This window comes from Poecilia reticulata, linkage group LG21, assembly GCF_000633615.1.
Source record: "Poecilia reticulata strain Guanapo linkage group LG21, Guppy_female_1.0+MT, whole genome shotgun sequence".
In the NCBI taxonomy this organism is placed as follows: Eukaryota; Metazoa; Chordata; class Actinopteri; order Cyprinodontiformes; family Poeciliidae; genus Poecilia; species Poecilia reticulata.
The window spans coordinates 12,652,695-12,672,466 of record NC_024351.1 but is presented as its reverse complement, the minus strand read 5'-3'; the positions used below and the strand labels follow the sequence as shown (position 1 = coordinate 12,672,466).

At 36.9% G+C, this 19,772-nt stretch overlaps 1 protein-coding gene across 1 annotated transcript in view; it reads left to right on the top strand.

The window, feature by feature from the left end:
- Positions 1 to 2,474: 2,474 nt before the first annotated feature.
- LOC103457355 (regulator of G-protein signaling 6-like) overlaps positions 2,475 to 19,772 on the top strand; it is a 90,887-nt gene continuing 73,589 nt past the window's right edge. The window contains exons 1-4 of the mRNA XM_008397401.2: positions 2,475 to 2,567; positions 2,898 to 2,977; positions 5,503 to 5,580; positions 9,622 to 9,945. Coding sequence (XP_008395623.1) covers positions 9,727 to 9,945 — 219 coding nt within the window. The 5' untranslated portion in view covers positions 2,475 to 2,567; positions 2,898 to 2,977; positions 5,503 to 5,580; positions 9,622 to 9,726. The remainder of the gene's footprint in view (positions 2,568 to 2,897; positions 2,978 to 5,502; positions 5,581 to 9,621; positions 9,946 to 19,772) is intronic.

Below are 19,772 nucleotides of genomic sequence, written 5' to 3'. Positions count from 1 at the left end.
TTGTGTTTTTAGCTTTCTCAGTGTTCCTTAGCCTTATTGAATCTACTTTAATTCCAATTTCTAACCTTGTATTTCTTGCATTAAAACTGTCTTTTCTGCGGTAGGTTGGAACTTCCTCCAATTTATCTACAGACTTTATATCTTTGGAGACACCGATTCGTTGACCGTTGTGGGTTATGGTCAAGTAGCGACACACAAATATAACWTTATCAGCATAATTATGACATCTGTTGTTTTGCTCTTTAATAAAAGTTATCTGATGATGGAGCCTTGAGGTACCTCGTATTTGTTTTCTCCGATTTACCAAATCCCACATTCTATTTTTGGACTGTTGGAAGATCTGGACCAGTTTTAGAAAAGTACCTCAAATTGGTAAAATCACAACTTTAAAGCTTGTGTTGAAGGATGTTATGTCTAAATATGTTGAAGTTTTTAAGATATGTTTTTTTTTGTAACATTCAGCTCTACACACTGAAATGTTGTGTTTTTTTTTCTTTCTTTATATTCATCCTAACTTGTCAAAACAATTTAAAAATCCTTTGTTTCAATTGCAATAGTTGACATGAATGCAAAATGGGTCMATTTCTCATAAACAGCTCTGAAACCACAGGCAGCTCTGCAGTCGTGAGGGTAAATTGTCATAGAGACTAAGGACAATGTGAACAATAGCAATTTATTTTTCAGTGAGGTGACATTGGATGATGGGAATGGATGTAATAGTCGAGACAAATCTGTGGAGAATTTAAAACCCCAAGATGACGAGAAGGATGAAAGAGAATTTAAAATGTCATTCTGCTTTAACTCACTAAATCCTTCATTTGGCCAATATTCAGACCTCTGTAAAAGAAAAATGTTTAATAAATGTCTCAAACAATGTGCAAAGACGTTTCCTTCAATCCAGCTTGAAATGTTCACATTTATTTTCTACTTTCTTTGCAGATTAAAAGATTTACGTTAATATTTGTGAAGTATTTTTAAACGCTTTGCGAAGAAAATGGTTTGCTTCAAGCTGCAAATAGAATCGGTYTGATCCAGCATGTGTTGTACCTGAATTATTGGAGTTGAAATAGACAACATCAAGCTCCAATATTAAAAGATCGGCGCCATCTGTGACCCTGACAAAGCCTGCTGCTCGACAGGAAATAAATTCAGAGGCACAGAGAGAGTTTATCTCGGTGCTGCTGAACAAATCTCACACCAGCATTTAGAAACGAATTACTATTTCACCCTCCGGTTGGAATACATTGCAGCTGGGAAGCGTCTGAAGGGAGTAACAATAACATTTTCTGTTAACTTCCTGCTTGATTAGAAATGCTAGATTTCTGGAGATGTGATTTTACAACTGGAGAAATAATTTTGAATTAGGCAGAAAATAATTTACGGTGATTTTTATACTTGGCAGTTTTACAGCAGCATACTATTGTAAAGAATTTAACACTTTTGACAATTTATCAAGAAAATATTGTGAAACGTCTTCAATTATTCAGGGACAAACTAAGAATCCAGTTTTATTTATATAGTGACATTCACAGCAAATGTCATCTCAAAATTGATTTCCACTAAAAATGACATTAATACCTGCATTTTGATCACTTTTAATCCTCATGGAATGACTTCCTTAACATGTAAAATTTATTATAAAATGCTTCTTTGTTCTYTTTAAAGCATGGTTTTGCTTCTAAAACTTCTTTTTCCCCCAAATGCTTTCACTCTGAGCAGTTTGTTTTAAAAATAGCATGTTTTTTATTGTTCCATGGCAGAGTACGGTTTTAGTTTAGATAAAAAAAAGCTTAATTCTTGCATGTAAAATGAAAACTGCTCCAAAACCTAAATGGTCCTTCAGTTTATTTGGGTCATATTTTCCATATTTCTTGCAGTTACTTTTGATTTCTGATCTTTTAACGTTATTCAAAGTTTCGTTTTATGTTAAACCCTTAGGTGACCTCTAAAGTTTTAAATGTGCTTTTTAAAATAGTTTTATTTTTGATTTGTTTGTTTCTTTTGTGGCTACTTTTTATGCTACATTCCTGTTGTACTCGGAACTGGGAAATTCCAATTTCCCAGGCGGAAAAATCAACTGGGACGCCCACTATAGTTTGATTTCCCTCTGGGAAATTGGGAGCAACTCCAGCTAGCCTCAGTTATGACTTCAGGCCGACTTTCAACATGGCCGCTCCTCCTCACATCAACAGAAACATTAGTTTTACAAGACACATGCAAAAATGCGTCTGAAATCAACTTCCTGTAACTATAAACGGAACAAATTAAAAGTGGCGTCTACTTATGTAAAGTAAGAAGTACTAAAAAAAAAAAAAGTATGGAGAAATTGTAGAAATTCTGACTTCTTAACTTGAAGATACCAAATTCCCAGGTAACTGGAACACATCATTACTCGGTCACCGTCACAGCTCGGCTCCTTTTGCTGATTACGCCACACCTGTTGTTCATTTTCAGCATCTCTATTGCCTTTGTTGTAAGTTTCCAAGCTTAACCTTATTTCTTTCTTTTTCAAGAGATATTTTTATTATTACTTTTATCGCAGCACATTTCTTGGGAAGAAATATCGAGTGAGTAAGCTGCTCTACTACCTTACCTCAAAAATAAGCATGTATAAGTGATAGAGCACTTTTCCTCGTTTAAATGCAGCATATTTTGTGAAGTAATGCAAAGACGAGTCAAAGTTTTCACAGGAGAGGGCCTCAAAATACCATATCAAAATTAGGTATTGGTTAATTGGTTGATTTTTAAATGACATCGTTTTTATTTTTTTTTCTTTTTACTTGGCTGCAGGTTGTACCAACTAATGTTCTGTTGAAGCGGTTTTGGGTGTGTAAGGATTGTTTCTTCTCCCTCCCTCCTGTGTTTCTGCCTCTCTCCGTCTCTCCCTCTCTCTTCAGGCGCTTGTTGAGTCGGTGGTGAAGCCGCTTCTCGTCTCCGGAGCTCCCAGAGAAGGATGGACGTCAGCGGGCGGTAAGAGGTGAGAAACAAGGCACTGAATATGGGGGTGGGAAGACTGATGTGCAGTGGAGTGAGAACGATGCGCAGAAGATTGGGAGGGAAGAAAATAGCGAGTGCGGCGATGTTGGCAGAGTGATGCGCCGAGGTGCTGGATCAGCGGGATGTCGGATGTTGGACAGTCCTATTAATCGCAACTGTGTTTTGATCAACTTCGGCTGCTCAGTTGAGTCACAGTGGGTGTTTCTGTGGGGGGGTTTTCACGGATGTTGAGAGTTTTGGTGGGCACATAATGTCTGAGTGGATGATTGAAGCTTTTGGATGCGTGCGCGTTCAGGGAGTGGATCGTCCTGAGATGAGATGTTTCAGTTTTCGAAACGATCCATCGTGCAGAAGCTCATATAATCCTGCTTTAGTAATCGCACAACATTCTAATTCAGACTATTATGATCTGTTTTTAAGTTGGTTAACCTGACGTTTGTGTAATTTCACTGTAATGGGCGATTCACATTCTGGATAGGGAGGATTCGGATGTATCGGAGCGTTTTTGTCATAGCATTAATTTTAGTGTCAAGTTTAAAAAAAAAAAAAAGAAAAGAAGTGCATCATTCCTGAAAGCATCGATTCACTGTGTGGAGAATTTTTATTTTATTTTGTTGTAGTTGACACATATTTTAAGTGTCCTATTTGTTGAATCGGGGCACAGTTTTATCGGTGCAGTCCAGGACTTGCAGGTACTTCTTGGCGATTTTTCTGCATAAGATATTTTTAGTAATGCTCTGAGGTTAGATTTGTGAATATTCCATATCCTGAGCAATGCTGCCATTTCTCTATTACTCTGTAGCTCTTCTCACCTTTTCCTCACTCTGCTTGTTACTTCTTCCAGACTTATTTTCCCAGTTTTTTTTTTTTTTGTTCTCGCAGGTTCTTCTTTCTGTCTCGCCTTTATGTCCTTCATGGCTGGAGGCCCAACACTGATCTTACTTTTATTACCCAAAACTCACAGTTGATCTCTGCAAAAGTGTGTCATGCTGAAAAAACACCAGGAAGACTTTATTAAAGGTCTCCATTCACAGAAACTGCATGGTGACAATTCACATTGACCGGTAGGAAATTTGCTTTGCTGCATTAAAATAAAATGGGAACTAATTGCTAATGACCTTCTTGTTTTTAATTAACTGCATTTTGTTAAAGATTTGTGATTAGATAATGGGTCAAAAATTACTCTCTAATTTCAAGTATTAAAAATCCTGCCGTTTTCTGAAATTGCATCAACAATATTAAATGTATTTTAATGAGATGTGATTTGATGAGCTAAGAAAATTATGAAATGAAAGAAAATTATATATTTTTTCAAAACACACAACCCTCAGTCCACCTTGTAAATCCACCTTTTGCTGCCACTACAGCAGCCTTAGAGTTTTTGTCCACAGTTAGAACCTGAATGGGATTTTGTTTTTTTTGTCGTCCATTCGACAACAAAAAAAATCTTAGCAAAAGCTAAGATTTTTTAAATTTTTTTTACAATATTCTCCTTTTAGATTGAAAATATCAAATATTTTTTGTGATGTTTGTGTGTAATCTATTGGCATAATGTTATGCCCAGCATTTGAAAGAATATTATAAGCTGTTTTGCTACAAATACACATTTTGTGTGCAGATTATTATTTTGAGTTCATTTGGAAAAAATCTAAGTTTTTCTAGAACCATCGAAACAAAATGAAGCTCAACATTGAGGTGCAGAAACAAGGACAGGTAATCAAGTTGAAGGCGTTTTGATTTTTGTGTTTTAACTAAAGTTTTATAATGAGCACTTGTGCTTTTACTGTCCTTGTTGACGGGGTTGCTGCTGCTAATGATTACAAATTATTTTGATGTTCTGTGTCCATCACGAAGGGGAAACATTCATTATTGTTACCTAAGTTGATGGCACGCTACAGTGACTGGCGACTTTTGACAAACTCGATGTTTTTTCATTAATTAACGACTTGATGATCAGCTCGCTACGGTGCTGTACTGGATTGTTAAAAATAATGAACACTTTAAATTTCAGGAAGTTTTCAAACAAAAAACTTCGACAAATTAAACAAACCTAGCAGGACAAATGCGTTTAACGTACTAATAGGTGTGAGGGATCATCATGGATCGCAAACAATGTGTCAGAAAATTACCTGCTTTCTACCAACATGTCTGCTTGTTTGCTTTTCTTTTCAACTCTTAATTTGTCTTGCTAAAAAGTGTAAAATAAGCTCAATAAAATCTCTGATAAATTTACCCATCTTCACCTTTTCTTGAGTGGTAACATCATGAACTGATCTCATGAAAATATCTGGCTACAAACCTTCATTCTTGATTCATTTGATCCTGTAAATCTAAATTTCGAACATGTTTTACATCCGTCTACGATTTATGCAGAACAAATACACATAAATGAAAACGAAAGCTTTAATTTGACTGGTAACTGCAATCTTCTGTTGCAAATTAAGAATTGAACATTGTCATATAACCGTCCAAGTCCACTGATTTGATTGTTTCCTTGATTTGCAGCCACCCGGTGTCGGAACTGCCAACTGTCTGGAGTTGCCTGGGAGGTGGTGGGAATAGGTGCTGCAGAAACCACCAGCTGTGAGTTTGTTGCTCTGCAAAGGGTCTTGAGGGAAACGGATAAAAAAGACTTTAGAAGCAGCTGGAGATCTCACTGGGTTTCCTCTTGCTGTCATCACAGCGTGTGTTGAGATGAAAATGGAAGGGCAAAGTCATATTCAGCTCTGAATGTGATCCAATTTATTGGGTTTATAATTTGAGACTTGCATAATAAATTATCACAGCAAGTTTTTTTTTTTTTTTCATCTTTGATGCTGTTTTGTTCTTTGTTGCTGGAAATTTGGACCAGAAAATCATATCTATGCAAGATTGTTTGTTCCTGTTTGAAAACAGTGGATTTCCTAACAAACACTGATCTTTAATAAACTTTAATGTTAGGTTGTGACCAATAGAAAAGGTTGGCACAAGTGTACTTAACATTAGAAAGCTGCAATCTGTGCAGCCCTAATTTAAAATGAATCATTAACTTTTACAAAAGAGCAACAACAACAACAAATCTGCATTGTAGAGTTAATTTAGTGCATTTTGTTTCAGTCATAATTAAGATTTCGGAGTGACAATCATACCTTTTTAATTTCATCTTCCAAGTTCATGCAACTTTGAGGTAAAGTGATGAGAGTGGGGATGCAGGGGACAAATCAAACCAAATTTAAAACGGATTTGTCTAGCAAATGGGTTCATTTAATTGGACTTCAGCTTTGTCTTTTTTTTGTTTTCCAAAAAAGAGAAAATCAGCAATGCTGCAATGCACCAACAGGGAAAGGTCACTCATTGCAACAAGTGACAAACTGAGGTGCTACAAGCAAACTGCCTTTTCAGTATGTGCCACGGTTTCACATTAAACTAAAGTTTTAAAATGTATACATTTCTCTGCGTTTGCAGGTACACCTCGGACCTTTTAACTTTTTAAAGTGAAATTCTGAAAACTCCTAAGGGCTAAAAACGTGTGACCCTTTGCCATCCCTCTTACTCCAAAAATGCAATTAGGATGTCCTGCTGCTTAGAAATATCGATTTGTGGGCTAGAATAAAGGACGAAAAGGTGAAAGTGGATTTAACCAAAATCCCCGATAAAGCAAACACGCCACAGGCTCTTTAAATCACACGGTGATAAAGGTGGATGCGAGTATTCACGTTGAATAACTTAATTTACATGCAAAATGAGCAGTCGGAGCCAATCTCCTGATACTGATCCCAGTTTAACAAGCCTACATCTAATCCTGGGTGGAGGACGGATCAATCAGTGTGTGAACTTGATCACAAGGAAACAATTCTGGCATTTTGTTGTCATAGCGAGGTGCAGGTTTGCGGCACCGACCAAACAGATGGTATGTTTGGAATAACGACAGCAGGTTGGAAGCCATTAATTCTGAGATGATTTCAGTCCCCCTCTAATTTGCAATTGCAAACAAACGCCACATTTTCCTTTCCTCACAGGAAGCAGCCCTCTGAAGCTCTGCTGCTGACACACTGTGCACGCGTGTGTGTGTGTGTGTGTATTTGAGAATTTCAGAGGAACAAACAGCTGGCTGATGAGAGCATTGATCTAAAGTGCCAGCTGATGTGGACTTAAATGTGTGTCTGAGCTGCACAACACACACACAGCTGGGCGTTGGGCCCAAATCATATTGGATCAGCTTGCATGAGTTACCTGCTGAAATTTGCCCAGTTATGAACAGCTAACTTAATTTTAATAAATGCAAACCTGCTTTTCACAATCATTTTCTCAGATCCACACAGTTTTGTTGTGGGAAGCCCCATTCTGTATTTATAGTTCTATACTGTCATCTTTCTATACTGGTCAAAAAGCCTCCTGACAGCTGTCTGTATGTCTTTTGAGTGGAATGTGAAATTAATCATTCAGCTTTTCTTTTTGCATCAAATTATAGTTGTATATTGACTGCGCGGCTAATTGCATACACTGAAAAGAGCACAATTTGCAGCACAAGCTGAAATGTAGGTTAACTTTTCTATATGATGGCAGCTCAGTTTGTTCCACATTCTCTTTAAAAGAAAAAAAATCCTGATCATTACACGCTTGCGTATCCAAACTTGTAGCAGAGTTTCTGTTTGATGCTTGTAGTTGCTGGATGCTGGTTCTGTTCCAGTCCATATTGCACAGAGGGGGAACATGCCATGGCTGGAATATAGGATTAAATCTTGCCTGGTTATGTTAAAAAAGATCAAAATGAAAAATTCTGAATCCTGCTATGGAAAGATGTTTAACTGGTTTCTGAATTGAGTTTTTGTATGATCAACAAAATGTTTCACTTCACAGGCAAGGCAAAAAAGTTTTTTTTTTTTTTTTTTAAATGTATGCGCAAAAAATGCCAGTGTCACAATGTTTACACAGCAACAAATGTAGAACATCATTGCTTTTATTGGAAGCACAATTGCAACAAAGTATTTTAAAAAATCAATGCTGTGCCTTTGGTTTGTATTCGTCTGCAGTGTTTTTGCAATTTCTTTACCAAATTTGCACATCCAGACACTCAAGTTTTTACTCATTGTTTTGGAGAATGTGCTGGAGAGCCTTGAATGTTAATTTCAGATATTGTAACCGTCTAAATTAGATTCAAGTCTCAACCCAAAGTCCTCAAATCCAGGCTTCGGCAGGTGGTGTGTTGCAACTTTTAGATATGTCCCTGGTTCAACACTCTATCAAATCTGAATTACCTCCTCAGAGCGGTCAAGCAGGTGTGTTGCAGCAGAGAAGCATCTAAAACCTGCAGTCGAGGATCCCTGGTCAAGACCACTCTGATCAAATTTTTGGGGGATTAAACCACTCTTGTAGCCCTTTTTTGTCTTCATCCTTGTTTCGAGACTTTATTTTACAGTTTCTTTTCTGTATTTAGCTTAATCTGTCTTCATTCAACTCCGACCAGGTTCCCTATCCTGTCTGAAGAAAACGCTTCGCCACAGCCTGATTTTTTTCCACCACCATCCTCCAAGCATCTTTGGAGGATGTTTGGAGCTGTAGCTGTAAATCTGTCTTGATTTTTAAACATAAGTTAAAATAAAATGTCCTATTTGGATCAAATTTAATCTCTCGAAATAAAGATAAGTGAAATAGCTGCACGTTAAGTAGGATGTGCTCAGAGAGAAGATGGCCAGAAATAATTCAAGTTGCTGAAAACGACTGTTGTATTCACAAAGCATTCAGCAGATTGTTGCATGAGGATAGAGTGAAGAAAGTACTGAGTTATCTTCAGCRGAAGTACAGCTTCCATTTTATAACTTTTACTCTTCAGGCATTAGATGAGATTTAGAGTTTCACTCTGACTTGTGTTAATTAAAATTGGAGAAAGTGTTGCTCCATTTGGACTTTATTTTAGATTTTCAGTCGTGAGTTGCCAACTTCAGTCTGAGAACTGAACTGTCTCAGGATGAAGATGATTTAATTAAAAACYTGCAGAACAACTCGTCTCTGGTGGATTTAGTGGGATAAAACTTGGTCACAGTTAAGCATGTAAGATTCAGGAACAATTTTATTTTTCTTTGGATAGAAAATTCATAAATATGAAATCCTTATGTCATTTTTTTATTTTTTTTTCTTCTTCTCTGAGCTTTTTTAATATCCTTTTACTCAGCCCTCTGTTAAAGGATGCTTGGAGCATTTTCATACAGAAAGTCATGGTCATGAGTTTATATAGACTCATCAAGGGTTCATTTTGCTGAGAGATGGAAGCATATGGTTGGTAAAACAACAAATATTCGGGTTCAGTACATCATCAAAATGATCCCAGCAAGATCTGAAATCAGTCCCATAAATTATATGAGTATGAGAAATAAGTGCTTTGATTTAAAAGTGTGGAGATTTGACGGTCTTGCTGCGACAGTGTGGGAGGTAATATGGTTTATGAATGAATAAGCAAAAATATTTATAAAACGCTTAAACACTAAGCGATGTGCCGCATAAGCAGGAAGTTAAACTGAGAAAACGAGCAGAATTTATGTGTTCATTTCATTCATTCTGTTCTTCCTGACAGAAGCCCTGGAAAATAAACTGATGGAGCCCACCAGTGAGTTATAAGGTCCAATTAATCTGCGTCTCTCCCTGCAGCACCCTCCAGACGCWGAGGAAAGGACACAAGACGTAAAGAAAGAAGCCTGTCGCTGATAAGGAAGAGAGGATAACTTAACACATCCGAAAAGGGACACTGTAGWGATGGCTGAAGCACCTCAGCAGGAGCAGCATCAGCAGGAGGAGGAGGAGGAGGAGGAAGAGGAGCAGCAGCTGCCGAGCTCTGTGGAGACCAGTGAATCCGATGAAGGCTCCGAGGAACCAAATGAAGTTGTCAGAAAGGCTCGACCGCTTCWGTCCATGAGGTCCATGAGCACCATAGACCCAGATGATGACTACCCCAATATGATCGTTTTCAGAAAGGTAGGAGCGAAGAAAACGTTCTAAATTGTTAGGATCTGCAGAAGACGATGGGTCCACATTTGAAGTAAAAATATTCTGCAAAACAATCACCAGAATATGGGCAAAAGTTGTTATAGTGGCAACATTATATACAGAACACTAAACTTTGGTATATGCATAATTCTATTTCTATCTAAAGCAAAAGTTAGATGACAAAATCTGTGGCTCACATATGAGTTAAAGACAAAAGTTTACATGAGTTCATTCAATGAGGAAGAAGTAGTTGTGGAGCGTGTTGCCTTTGGGAGAACTAACAAGATATTCAAAAAGCACAATATGCCATGATCTAGCCTGCTTGTAACTCCCAACAGCTCACTTGGTTGCTAGGTAACGTGACTGGGTATGGCAGGCGTTGCTAGGTAACGGGGCAGTGCCCACAGAATATTGACTTAATAATGGTGAGGTTTTGGGAATGGCTTGTTTTCCAGACATTAAAGCAATAAAAAGTGGCTGGGTGACTATTATTATTATTTTATTTTATTTCAAATTTTTWAAATGTGCTTACTGTTTTTAGAAACATAGTTATAGCATGATGTTTTGCTCTAAACACCCTTTAAATGCTCTCTAGTTTAATGCTCTCTGAGACAGCAGATTTCCTTTAAATGATTTATACATCTTTTTTTTTTAATGTTATCCATTTCTTGAATCTGKGTGCTTTCAGACATAATTATTCCTTGTAAGGAAAATGTATATCATAAAAGGGTGAAGAAGAAGATGACCTGAACTCTACAACATGGTGTTGCTGTTCTGTAATGTCTGTTTCATCAGCCTCTAAAGTCAGGATCACCCTTATTGTTTTYCTTTGCTAATGAGAGCAGTACAGTGACTCCCATTGATTCCCATGTGGCCTTCACATCAACTTGAGTCATAAAACAGTATTTGCAGATTTACGAGTCAGGTGATTAATTATCTCAAAAGATTTAGGTTTAGAGGATGAATAAAACATGAGCTGATCCACCTTTGGTCTTGGTGGATGAGAGACTGGCTCAGGAGAAAACCCGCCTGGATGTTGTTCCTTTAGGACAATGTCCCTTTTTACAATGTCATTACCAATTTTGCTCTTATGGAGGATTGTTACACAGCTTGAGATTCAGCTTATTTTTTTTCTTTYAGTCTTTTACTGAGAGGGTTTATTATTTGACCCTGAACAATGTACTCACTGTAAAAATAAGAGATTTATCTTGTACTGTTTTCCCTGCAGAAATCGGTAAAGTTTGTTGCAACAGGGTTAGAAAATTAACCTGCTATCTTAAACACATTCTGCTGGATTGTAGTTTAGATTATGTAACAGGATGGGGTCAAATTATTTAATCATTTCCAGTTGTTTTAGCTGTAGTGTGTGGAATGTAAAAGTAAAGGCCTATTTCTACTCTTTTAGTAAGAGTTACATTTTATGTTGATTCTAAATTTAAGCAGATAAAATTAAGTCAGATTTATAGCTTGTTCAGCAAGTTTGTGTAAATATTACCAGCTCTCTGCTGAAAAAATGCAGCGAAGGCAGCACTGCTAGTTGACAAGATGAAGTGTCACAGATTGGAATTTGTTCTTCGGAGGAAAAATAAATCCCTATTTTTTTTTTTTAGCAGGTTTACTTTATTTTTATGCCACATTTTGTGCCTCAGCTTGAGTGCTTGACAGCAGGAAGCCTTAAACTTCAGCAAAAAAAGGAGGAAGTTGAGTCTAAAATGTTTCAGTTTMTTCATGAATATACTAATAATCATCCAGGATTTGGGAGGAAGAAAAAACTTTTAAAGTGAGGTTTTCTTCTTGAGTAAATTAGATTTAACCGAGAAATATAATTGCAAATTGGTTTTTCTCCCTTGATTGGATGTTTTTAGACACAATTATTGTCCAAAGTCATCTTGCAGTAGTTTTTATCATGCAATTAYRCAGATATATTTTGTTTAACCTCACATTTTGTTTTATTTTACTGYTGCTAACCTAAATATACATCGTGAAAACTGCTATCACGAGCACTAGAAGGGTCTCTCACCTCAGTTTTCCATTTTCATGAGCTCAAAAACGTATATTTGACATTTGTTGGATGACGGTGAGGGTGAAGGTGGGGAAAAAAAGAAATCGTATAAAACAGATGAGTTATATTCTCTGGACTATTTCAGCATTCAGTCTATCAGGCTTTATAAATCTACATCAAATAAAATAAGCTGGAGGGGCAGCAGGAATAACAAGATACCAACAGCCACTGTYGGCTTTGATGAATGAGTTTCTGGTGCAGGAGGGGATAGAGATAGACAGAGAAAGTGAGGATCAAGGCTGAAACACCAAGAAAGGAAATAATAAAATGATGTTGGAATAGCGAAGAGACAAAAAGCTCAAACTTGTATAGACTGATGGATACTATGTTAGCAGTACGACTGAAAGGCTGCTGTGAGTAAGCAGCAAATTTCTGCRCTGAAAATCCACAGCTCTGACACGGCSCTCACTAAAATAGACTCAAATATGGACCAGAATAGAATTTCAGTTTCTCTTTTCCTCCTCTACATGCAAGTGCAACATTCAATACAGACCACTATACTCTTGTCGATCGTCTTGTCAGTCGGGATCTCTTGCTTTTCTCTGCTTAAAAACATGCAACAGAARGTTTTGCATGCAGCTTTCCTGGTAAAAGCATTTATGAAATGTAGTAGGTGTCAGTAAGTGATGAAATGTAAATGACTCTATAAACCATATTTTGTGTAATTGAGTAGAATGACAATAATTATCAGACACATGAATATTAGAAGCTGCAAGAAAGTAGAGAAAGGAAATGGCTGAATTATATGAATTTAAGAGGCAATCGTGTCCTGACAGTTTATAAAAAGTCTTCAAGACGTGGAAGAAGCTTTTCACTGTAAACCAGTCAAAACCTGTCAGTTACCACAAGATTTGTCAAGATTTATTAGACTAGTTCTTAATTAATGAGCTTTTGAAGATGTGGAATTATTCCCTTAAACAATACACAAAGAATGCACTAAAGAAAATGCTAAAGCACATTTAAAGTTTGGWGCAGGAAATTTGAAACTCTTAGGTCGTCTTTGTTTTTAGAGGAGAAATGGCTCTGCACATCACAATCAAAACACTATCCTAAGTGTGAAGTTTGGAGGTGTGGAGAGCTGTCTTTTGGGACGCACTACCAACAGTCTTCACATAATTTGTGGAAGGATGCATGCAGAAATGTACCGGAGTATTCTGGGTACAAATTTCAAGGTGGAAACCTGAGAGCAGGAGCTTAACAATCATCTCAGAAGTGAGGGAGATGCTCTATTGAGAGATTTACTGTCATCTCACATTCTATCGCATCTCTCCTTAGTGACTAAAAACMTACAGCCACAGTGCAGCACCGAATATAGTTCTATATACTGACAAAATATAAAGTTTCAGCTGCCAGTTTTTGCTGAGCTGACACAATTGCCCACAACTTGTACAGAAATCATAGAATTTGGTGTAGTACTAGTACTAGCTAACTAGCAAGGACTGTAACATTTGTATACTTGTTAACTTGCTTAAAATGACTGGTTAGCTAGTTGCCCTTCAACTAACATCTGCATGCGATGGCATTATTCAACTTCCAAGGGTTATTTTTTTCGGGAAAAAATGTAACTTTTTTTTATTTTGCTAGCTCTTACTGATTTGCTGAACATAATACTGACATAATGTGCATCACTTCTCAGCATCATGTCTCCCAGGAATCCACAGAGGGTTGAGGGTTAAATAAAGGCGAGATGATTCTGGGTCAGGGCTTCAGGAATAATTAGGCAGAGAAATGAAGACTCGCTCTTCTACAGGGAGCAATTTAATCTGCTATGCAGATGGTGTTAGAAAGGTGAACAACTTCACTCTTCCCTTTCCTCCTCCTACTCTTCCAACTCTTCTTTTAATCACTCTGGTTGATGCACTTTATACATTTTTGTGTAAAGTATGTATAAAAGTGTTTTTTCCATCTAAACGTGAGGAACATTTGATTTTTTTGCACATTCTTAAATTTAAAATCAGTCCCTGGACGGACTCTCTGTCAAGTCTTATTGTAGCTCTAAGATCATCTGACTTCAGACATTTGCAGTACTGTATTGCAGAATTTTTCAAATTCATTGTATCATCTTAGTTCCAGTTCTGCGTTACTGTATTCATTTACATTACAAGAGGCTGCTTGCATGAACATGGTCTGCAGATGATTGAAAATGAGAAATTTTACCTCAAAATTCACATTTTCCCCCCGTCAGCGTACATACAGAGATTATATTAGGTTGAGGAGATTCAGCGCCGTCGACAAGAGCCAAGAGTGTTGACTCGCATTTTTTCCTGCATGAATTCAAACCTGTCAGCCAGCATCTGCTCATAAACACTGCTTGGGCCTGTGTGTGTATCTGTGTGTGCACGTGTCATAAGGAAAGAAAATGAGATGCAGTGAATTTGTGTGTGCAGCTTATTGTCTGCGTGCGTGCAGAGGCGTGTGTGACTTCCGGCATATTGGGCCTTCATTTTTATTATTTGTGATTTTTTTCAGCGACAATAGCAGCTGTTGAACTGAGAGCCTGTTTACTTATCAGCCTGTTTGCACAMACACCCTCCCCATATTTTTCTATGGGCCACTCTGAATGGGCTGCAGGCTTTGGATGCTGACCTTTGCTGAAGTATTCAACGTTTTGATAAATTTCAAAAGCTTCTGTGCATATGAGCAACTGACTTGTTTTATCAAARAAGTACGTAGGAAGCCTTTAAGATRAAATGACAAGTGACTTTGGATAAGAAAAATAAAATTTGACTTTATATAGAAAAACTATTATAAAAGTTTTTAGTTTCTTATTGAGCAAGTTTATCGAGTCCATAGAACAAAATAGAGTACATCTCTATATCCTTGAAATACCAGCTGCATTTTGAATTAGCTGCAGGTGATCAATKAAGTTTTTCTTTTTTAGGCAAGTAAACAAAATTGCAATCATGCAAAAATGTTGAATGATGTGCTTTATTTATACAAATAATGATCAAAAGAATTTAAGGGATAAATCTAATGTGAAGCTAATAATCTAGGCAATAGCTCTAAACAAAACTATATGACAGAATCGAATAAGGCACAAATAAAATGGGGCCAAGAACGTAAACGTGAAACACCTTAAAATTTACCAGAAATCATTGGAAGTTCTGTTTTTAAGAAATACTTAGGAATAATGCAACTAATCTGATATACTAATTTCACCTAATATGCTAACTCTGAATGATCTGTAGTATCAAATAYTGACCTACCAGATTTTCAATAATTTYACAATATGAGAAAGCTTAGGTAAAAGGATAAACCTCTTAATAGCTGAGGAATCTGCAGTATTTAAGAGCTCAWACAGCAGTTTTACATTTACCTCTGACTAGTTATTGAGTTGTTTTTMTGTAAACTTTATTTAATGACAATAAAATGTTTAAAGGACATGMTGGAGTCTTCATATGGTCTAAAAGTTTGGAAAGAAGACGGTAAATATTTTTAGGACTGCAAGTCGAGGTATCAGCATGGCAGACACATGGTTAGAGAAAAAGTTTAGAGCAGTCTTTAAATTTCTAAGATGATGCGAAAACGGTCCTAATTATCTGCTGCTAAATGAGCTTTCTTGGTCAAACAGACCTGACGTTTCACTGAGATTAAATGTATCCAATCGCCATCTTGATGCATACAGAACAGAGATTAGTCAGGTTTTAATGCCATTATCGACATCCCTAATCATCTGAAATCAAACATACACATGCATAGTCATGCTGATTTTAAAGAAGTGTTTTCAAATTTTCTTAATAAAAAAATAAAATGGTGCACACTTTATCATTCAGAAACTGCATTTTAATTGCAGATTTGATCCTTAGACAATAAACTTGATGCATTCTAACTTGTTCTCAGTAATTTTGCTTTTTCACACCTTAATTAGGGTGAAAATGACTTTAATTTTAAGTTTCTTACCAATTTTCCCATAGAACAAATAGTTCCCCTGTGGCATCTTATCCTCTTAGAAAAAACAGCTGATCAGAATGTGACATGATGCATTTCTAATCAATAGTCTTTCTCAAATCTGATCAATAGACTCTCCACCAAACCCATCAATAGCCGGCAACTTGGGAGAGAGAAAATATTGGCAGAACCAACATCATAGGAGTGAAAAAGGTCACTTGTCAGGAAAGAACAAATTCGGCTGGATTTATCTCAAGCACATAAACAAAAGGTGGACTTTGTTTATCTCAGARATCACCTATCGCCCTTTTCCCWCGAGGACTGCCCTTTCTGCACTCCCTAACTGATTGCAGCTCTTTGCCTGTTGTCGCYGTCCCCATCTGGAAAAGAACCAAAGGCCAAAACAACTTCAGTGATTTCACTGATGTGCTTTTGGTTTTAGAAATTGTACCACCTGCCAACTGTCAAATCTTTCCTTCAAGGGCCTGACACTTCGATTACCCAGGCYAGCTTTTGTGTGGCCCATCATCCTCTTGAGTCGCTCACTGTGAGCATCACAAGAAAAGCCAACTTCATAACAGAGATGTCACTGTAAGAAATGTTWACCCTCTCGTGATGAATATATTGACGAAATAAAAAAAAAATAAATTAAGATTTGACTGTAATTACATTGACAAAATTAAATAAATTAAATCTGATTCACAGSTGAAACTAAAGTTTATATATGTTGAATAAAAAGACTTCACAGTCTGAAATTAAATCAACTTGTACTTCAACAATAATRAATTTATTTAATATCTTCACGTTCAGAAGTTTACATTTTTAGTTTCAACTGTCCATAATTGAAATAATCAATCTGAAGTTCACAACCTATTTCCCCAACATAATTTTTTATATGGTAAGACCGGATAAAACGTCAAATTTACAAAATATAAATAATGCACAGTCTGAAATGCAAGAGCGATATTCTTTGTCTGGAGGTTAGGATTAATACATTTTTGTTGCTGCYAAGTTATTTTTGAGCTTGTCTTTTTCTCGTACGACTGACGGATGAATAACAAAGATTACATTTTCTACACATTTGTAATATTAGCAATCAATTTTCCACAAATTAGTTCAGCGAACGCTCATCCTGCCGGTGATTTACACACTTTTAAACACGTTTCAGTTTGATGTAGTGCCGCTCTTTACATTAATTGGAAAACGATTTGTTAATGGGAAATTCAGTCCTGATTTATTTTAGACCTTTTGAGTTTGAGCCTCTTTTCTCTGCCATAAATTCCAGTCATGCTTTGTAACTGCAATCCATGGCATATTTATTAGGCAGTTTCATATRTCAAAGCTGTTGACTGGAGAACAAGGGCATGAATCATGGTTCACCGATTYCCAGCAAAGCTCTGCGATCGACTTTGTGTTCAAGCAAATAATTCAGCTGTAAACTCCTATTTTGACCACCAGATAACGTCATTTCCTGTAAAGGGTAATCTTTAAACAAGTTTACACAAGTGAAAGAAATGTTTACTCAGTTTTCAAACTGTAAATCCTTCAAGTGAAGATCTGTGCAAAGTGAAAACTGAGCTGAAAAGAATGTGTGTGTGAAGTGCTGATGGGTAACACTGCAGGAGAAAATGTTCATGTATGGCTGRTTTGAGGTTTACATCCTTCTTGTCACTTAGTGGATGAATAAGCGCATGTATTCACAGCACAGCTGGCTGCAGATTCTGAGAAGAGCTCTTTGCAACAGAGCAGGTAGAAAATGGCAGCCTAATCAAATCAAGGTGATGGGAAGAGGCTAATTARGAGGAGCTGAAATCGCAAATTTTGCTATGACGAGGCGATTACTCATCACTTCTACATTTTCCATTTTTTCTTGTGTTTTTGTGAGAATAAGCGCAATTTGGGTAATGCATTCCTGAAATGAATATCTTGGCGAGTTGTTTGTTTTTTTTTTTACCAAGAGAAATTGGATTCAAATGACAGTTAATCCGAGCACACTAGTGATAAATAACGTTTTAAATTTGATTTTTGAAATTGTTGTAATGACAGAAATAAGTTGACACACWGCAGCTTCTTAACGAAAGCTGTGGTGGGGTTTAAAGTCAACAAGTCAAATGAGAAACGTGGTGAAGGCAAAGTTGCAGATGAATTTTTGACAGAAGTTGAGAATTTTATTTTACTCCATTGATTTAACTTTGGGCAACGATGTTCAGTGGCATCTTTTTGGAGATTTGCCCATCCAAAAATCCAGGCTTTTTATTGGGTAAAATGGAAAAAGTACAGTTTAAACTTTTGTTTTTGAGACATAAGCAAAGGAAAGTTTCCTCAAATGGAATAAACTGCATAAATCCGGTTACATAAGCGTAGAAATGTAAAACCTAGAGCATTATTGTTGCTGCTATGTTTCACTGTGGGTTTGGAGTTTCAATAGTCCAACTACTGAAACATCAAAAAGGAAAAAGACATCCACCGGACTTTCTGGTAGCCACAGCAGTTTTATGTTTTGCATGCCAATCACCTTACTTTCTGATTGGCTGCATGTCACATTTAAGAGACTCCATGTTTGTTTGTCCTCCTGGGAACACTCCACATGCTCCATCCAGTCAAATAGCCCCAATTTGAGGTTGGTGTGGTCTCTACGTCCTTCAGAGTCGAATAGATCAGTCTTTCCATCAATTTTGAAGAAACTAAATTTTTCTTCAATATACCTTTTGTTCTGGTTATTTCGCTTTTATTTTATGACTTTTTATTTTGTGCTGTTTTGTGACATTCTGATACTTTAATTTCATAAGATCCTTGTGATCATTTGTAACCAATTTTGCAAAATTTGTCAAACAACTTTCAACCTGATTTTTCTCTTGTTGCATTTACAGTTTTTACAGATGGAGTTTAGTTGAATTGAAATTTTTTTTCGCTTTGACCACAAAGCTTGATTTTTATGCTTTATTCTAAGAAGAGAAGCATATTAGATTCTTGCTGAACAGGATTGTCTTTTTTTTTTTTTTTTTTACATTTTCCTCTAAACATTTCTTTATTCTTTTACATTTGTCCTTATTGACAAAAAATGTTTGGTTTAAAAACTTTCCCTTTTCATTTAGAAAATGCATCCTGCATTGTCATKGACTCCTCACTGCTACGATCTGAAAATCACTCTCTCAGTGCATATTGGTACATCAGCATGCTCCATTCAGGGTGACTGACTATTTGTAGCAGAATCTGGTGCCAGCAACGAGTAAGTGGCAGCAGTCCTTGCCTTGGAGAGAGTGCATTCCCTGGGCCTGCAGAAATAATGACATCCTGAGTCCCTACTGAGTTCCTGTTTCTATCAGGTCTAATCCAACCTAATCCTCCTCAGAGTACACACCCTGCAGCAATCCTTCAGTTTTCAGGTTCACTTGGTTCTGATGTGAACTAAGAATTTAATTCACAGAATTTTCTGACTCCGATCAARAGCAATAATTTCACATTTCCAGTAAATCAAAATGGAATCGGTTGGTTCTTATGCCGTCTTTGATTAAAGATRAAACCTAGTTTGCATTTGATCTACCACTAATTGGCTAGTTCTAGGCATTTRAGCATGCCATTGTTGGTTTACATCTGAGCTGGCAAAGAGAAACAGACAAGCTTTACAACTAGATGCACTTGAATGGATTTGATMCGAAATGCTCTCTGGATTCCTTGTAAGCTCATTCTCTTGTTTACTCCGAAGTGACGGGGAAGACCGAGTTGGTTTTGCGAATCTATTGAGGCATCAATGTGTTTGTCATGCTCTGGTTGTGTCGGACAGCAGGTGTCTGAGGAACCCTACCTGGACTTGCTTCTGTCTGTGCTGGCTTGAGATTGCAACCAGTCTGCAGAGGTTCTTTTG